Here is a 4,374-nt window from a genome sequence, read left to right as displayed (position 1 = left end):
TCCGCAAATGTTTGTTGGTTAGCGAACATGCAACAAGCATAGCCGAACATGATCAATATTTGTGTTCCAAATTTTCGACTGCACGATGCAGTCGATATTTTCGAATCTTTAGCACAACTGGCAGCTCTGGTTTGCTATAACGTTACTGTCAAAAGACCGGCATCATTGACTTATTAAACGAACTGTTTTGTTGTTTAGTTGAACTGTATTTTGAAAACACATGTTATTTTAGTGACGATAGAACAGAAAAACCGGGTTAGGTAGAGGGAAAAGAATTTAGGTTAGGTAAGAACATTTTAGGTAGGTCTACAACATGTTCATTATATTTTATTCCTGCTTCATTTGGTTGGTACAAGTTTTCAGTGGTTGCAAAGCTTCCAGCAATGGTGAACGATCAGATCAAAAACGGTAACTATCGGATGTATTACGAATTCCGTCCGCAAGACAGTAGACCGCAACAGTTGGAGAAGTGCGTCATACCATGGTTTGCAGAACGACTCACCGGACACACTACGGTACGGATGCTTGATATTGGCTGCAATAGTGGCAAACTGACCAACGCGGTGTTAACGATTGTGCGTAAAGCACTGCCGGGGAAATGTTGCACGATGCTCGGGGTGGACATCGACGAACAGCTAATCACGGTGGCTAGAGAGCAGCATCAGTCTGTGGGATTGCATTTTGAATCGACAGATATATACGAAGCTGCTAATGGAACACGGCAGTTGGATCCAATCGGTGCTGCTCTCGAACAGGCTGGCAGTCAGCGATTTGAGGTGATTTTTTGTTTCTCGATTTTGATGTATGTACATCTGAATCATGGTGACGACGGACTAAGAAGTGTGCTGAATTACCTCTGCGGAAGAGCAGAATTCCTAGTCCTGGAGCTACAAAGTTGGAAGAAGTACAGAGACCATGTCAGAAGGATGCATCGGGAAGGTGGTGGTGATTACCCTTCGTACGGTGAACTCACATGGAAAGGGAACGATGGCCAGCTGGAGAAATTTATCAGCGATTATGTGACGCAACAAGGTTTCAGCATTGTGGATAGTAGTGCAGAAAAAAATGAGTTTAATAGGAATATAATTTGTTTTGTTAGGAATAGCTGAAGTTTGATCATTCCATTAGAGTTATTTAGCATAAATAAGTAAAGAAATAATAGGTGGAGTCTATGTGCTACATTCGCTGCCAGCTGTTAGAGTGCAGGGCAATTAGGGGCGTTGTGCTATGATACTATTGACTAACAGCATCTCCCAGTCGAGAATCGATAACTGGCTTGTTAGAGCAGTGTCATACAGTGAGACCAACCGAGAGGCTTAGAACTGTACACTAAAAAGAACAAATTTTCTTTTATTTTATGTTTCATATTGAACTAGAAGTCTGTGTTAGAAATATGCAACACAATCCTTGTCGGTCAGTATATTAAAATTAAATACAGGTTTATGCATATACAACATCAATCATAGTTTTCAAGGGGCTTAGCCCTCTTTACTAGCTTCTCAATAGTTCCTTCAAAGAAAAACAAGTAGAAGAATAAAGATGGATTTCTGCGAACTAAAATTAAAAGTGTTTTATCTAATAACTAGAAGCTTTTAACTTCACTCTACAAAGCTCGTACGGTTATTTATCATTATTATGATTATTTATAATTTATCGAACTCCTGGTCTACATGAAAAACTTAAAACTACGTACTTTGTCACAAATTAAATAAGTTCAATCGATCTCTAAAAACATTAATACTAACATTGAAATCAAATTTATCATACACTTGATTAAAAGCTGAACACATTGCTCTAATAGGTTCGTTCTGTTCGTACTCTGTTATATAAAAGTGTAGGCTAAGGAATCGCCGAAGCCGAGGATTTCTTGGAACAATGCTTACATCGATTTGACTCAAAATTTAAGCAGCATTTATTTCGCCAATAAATATTTTTCTAACGAAAACATCTCTGGCAATGTCGCGTCTTTTCGCCAATGTGTTCCTACCGAGTAGTACGCATATTGTGAAGGTTTCTGGCGAAATTTGAAAACCTTAATTTTGCAAATGTTTCAAACAGGTAAAGTTAGTTTTGCATTCTCAGGCTAGCTCCAGCAGATTCGATTCGCTGTTCTTCACGCTAGTGGTCTTTACATATCAATTACTGATTGCCAACAATTTACCAGTAAAAAAGTGCAACTGTTTATGAAAGTGCTATTTTAGAATAAATAAAATATTGTTTGAAATATTTCGAAAAAGTGCGCCGAATATAGCAAAATGATTCAACTTAACATAGGGTAGTTGATCCAATAGTTGTGGTAGTACCAATAGTTGCGCTACTATTCATTATTAATGCATATTTTCGTCACCGTAGCATTTTAGATAAAACAATTACGCTCATTATATAAAACAGGTTTTTAGGAGTATTGGTAGTTGGACTACACCACTTAAAATTAAAGCATTATTTGCTAAAATGCCAATTTTCTAAAATCTAACGCAACTATACGCGCAGTTGGAGCGCACAACTATAGGCGCTCATTTCTATAGTTTTGCTACGATGTTTTTTCACTTAGCAACCTAGCAATGTATATGGAATAACACTATCAAAGGAACACCAAACTTGATTAAGGAAACATTAGCGCTACTGTTGGTACAATATAATTGAATCGGAAAGTTCATTTTTTCTTTATAAAGCTTCTCGTACAACGAAAGCAATTGTCTTGCCTTGTGACAAATACCTTGTATTTGATAAATTTATATCCCACAAGCATTAATTGAAGCATATACCTCAATAAACAAGAAAAATGAAGTTATATTGTGCTTAGTGGTGCGAATAATGGAGCATCTACCCTAACTCTTTTATAAGCGATTGCGCACCCTTAATCACCGTAAAATGAACACTTATTTTAGTATTCTTCTGGTGATATTCGGTTTCCATGGCTAAACATGGTCTAACTTACATCTTAGTTTGTTTACATTCTCTTTCCGTCTATTTCCAGCGATTATCTGTTTTTTATTGTCCTTAATTGCGTTCTTGGTTGTCTTGGTCTTGTCGCTGTTTGACTGTCGTTTAATCGTCTCTTCATCGCCTTTTCCGCATCTATTTTCAGTTTTTTCATCGTTTTGACCATTTTTTGTCATTCCTTTGGCGGCTCGCTGTATTTTAATCGTATTTTTGTTATCTTTCGGTCTTTATCTTTATTTCCATTAGCTTTTCGCCTACTTGTCATCACTTTCTCGTCATCTTTTCGTTCGACAGCTTTTTACCGTTCTTGTCGTATTTTTTGTTGCTGTTTTGGCACCTTTATTTTATTATCGTCATTTTGTCGTTTTTTTTTGTCATCTTTTTATCGCTTTTATCACCGTTTTGGTATCTTTTCTCGTTATCCAATTTGTTTTGAAGACAACCAAAACTGTCACAAAAGACAATCATTAAGACCCTTGCTTTCAATGACAATGCCCTTCTGGCATGTGAAAAGAGACAATCAAAATGTTGTTTTCTTTGCTGTTGTTTTATTGATGGTTCTTTTGTGGTCTATATTCGTTGTCTTTTAGACGCTTTGTAAATGACTTATTTATGGCGTTTTTTATCATTTCCCTGTTTTTTTTCCCTGTTGATTATTCAGACGCATTTTTGCCCTTTTTTGAAGTCTTTTCGTCGTCAGGTCTCGTATATTTGACATTTTTTGCATCATTTCTCGCACGTTTTGGTTTTAATTTTTCGTTGATTTTTTCGGCGGCTTTTTGGATTTTTGACGTTATTCTTGTTGCTGTTTTGACATCTTTTTGTCGTCTTTTCTTCGGGTTTTACTGTCATCTTTTCGTTGTCTTTTGTCATTGTTTTGCAGTTTTTTTATCTTTTCGTCTAGTTTTGCTGTTAAGATATCAAAAAGCAGTCTTTTTACTGTCTTTTCGTCGTTCTGTCGTATAGTCGCCATCTTTTTTGCGTGTTTGGTCGCCGTTTTGAAGTTGTTTTTTCATGTTATTTTTTGTCTATGTTTTACCGTCTTTTATAGTCTCTTCATTGCCTTTTAAACATCTATTTATAGTTATTTTGTCATCTTCTTGTTGTCTCTTCGATACCTTTTCGGCGTTTTTTTGTCTTAGTACACGTCGTCGTCGTTTTGTCATCTCTCTGACATATTTCTGTCGTCTTTGCATGGTCTTTTTGTTATCATTTCAACGTATTTTCGACATCTGTTCGTCGTTTTTTGAAGCCTGTTTTTGGCGTTTTTGTCGCTTTTTCGTCCGTTTTTTGCCGTTTTATCGTCTTTTTATTTTAGATACTTTTAAACGTCTTTTTGTCGTTGTTTTTATTTTCTTTATCCACACAACAATCTGCACTGCAATCGTTATTTTCTTTACCGTATTTAGTTATGCGTTTTGTCGCTGTTTT

General features: G+C 36.3%; 1 protein-coding gene across 1 annotated transcript; it reads left to right on the top strand.

The window, feature by feature from the left end:
* The first annotated feature begins 204 nt into the window (after positions 1–204).
* On the top strand, positions 205–1,468 carry LOC128743689 (probable RNA methyltransferase CG11342). Its single transcript, XM_053840317.1, has 2 exons — positions 205–300; positions 357–1,468. Exon 2 carries the CDS (start codon positions 384–386, stop codon positions 1,107–1,109), a length of 726 nt encoding a protein of 241 aa, XP_053696292.1. The 5' UTR covers positions 205–300; positions 357–383; the 3' UTR covers positions 1,110–1,468.
* The last annotated feature ends 2,906 nt before the right edge of the window (positions 1,469–4,374 follow it).

This window comes from Sabethes cyaneus, chromosome 3 (genome assembly GCF_943734655.1).
Source record: "Sabethes cyaneus chromosome 3, idSabCyanKW18_F2, whole genome shotgun sequence".
In the NCBI taxonomy this organism is placed as follows: Eukaryota; Metazoa; Arthropoda; class Insecta; order Diptera; family Culicidae; genus Sabethes; species Sabethes cyaneus.
Note: the sequence above shows the minus strand (reverse complement) of the source record. Positions and strands in the feature narration are given on the sequence as shown.

Excerpts from the sequence above, each read along its gene's own strand:
- LOC128743689 (XM_053840317.1), top strand. The coding sequence starts at position 384 with ATGGTGAACGATCAGATCAAAAACGGTAACTATCGGATGTATTACGAA.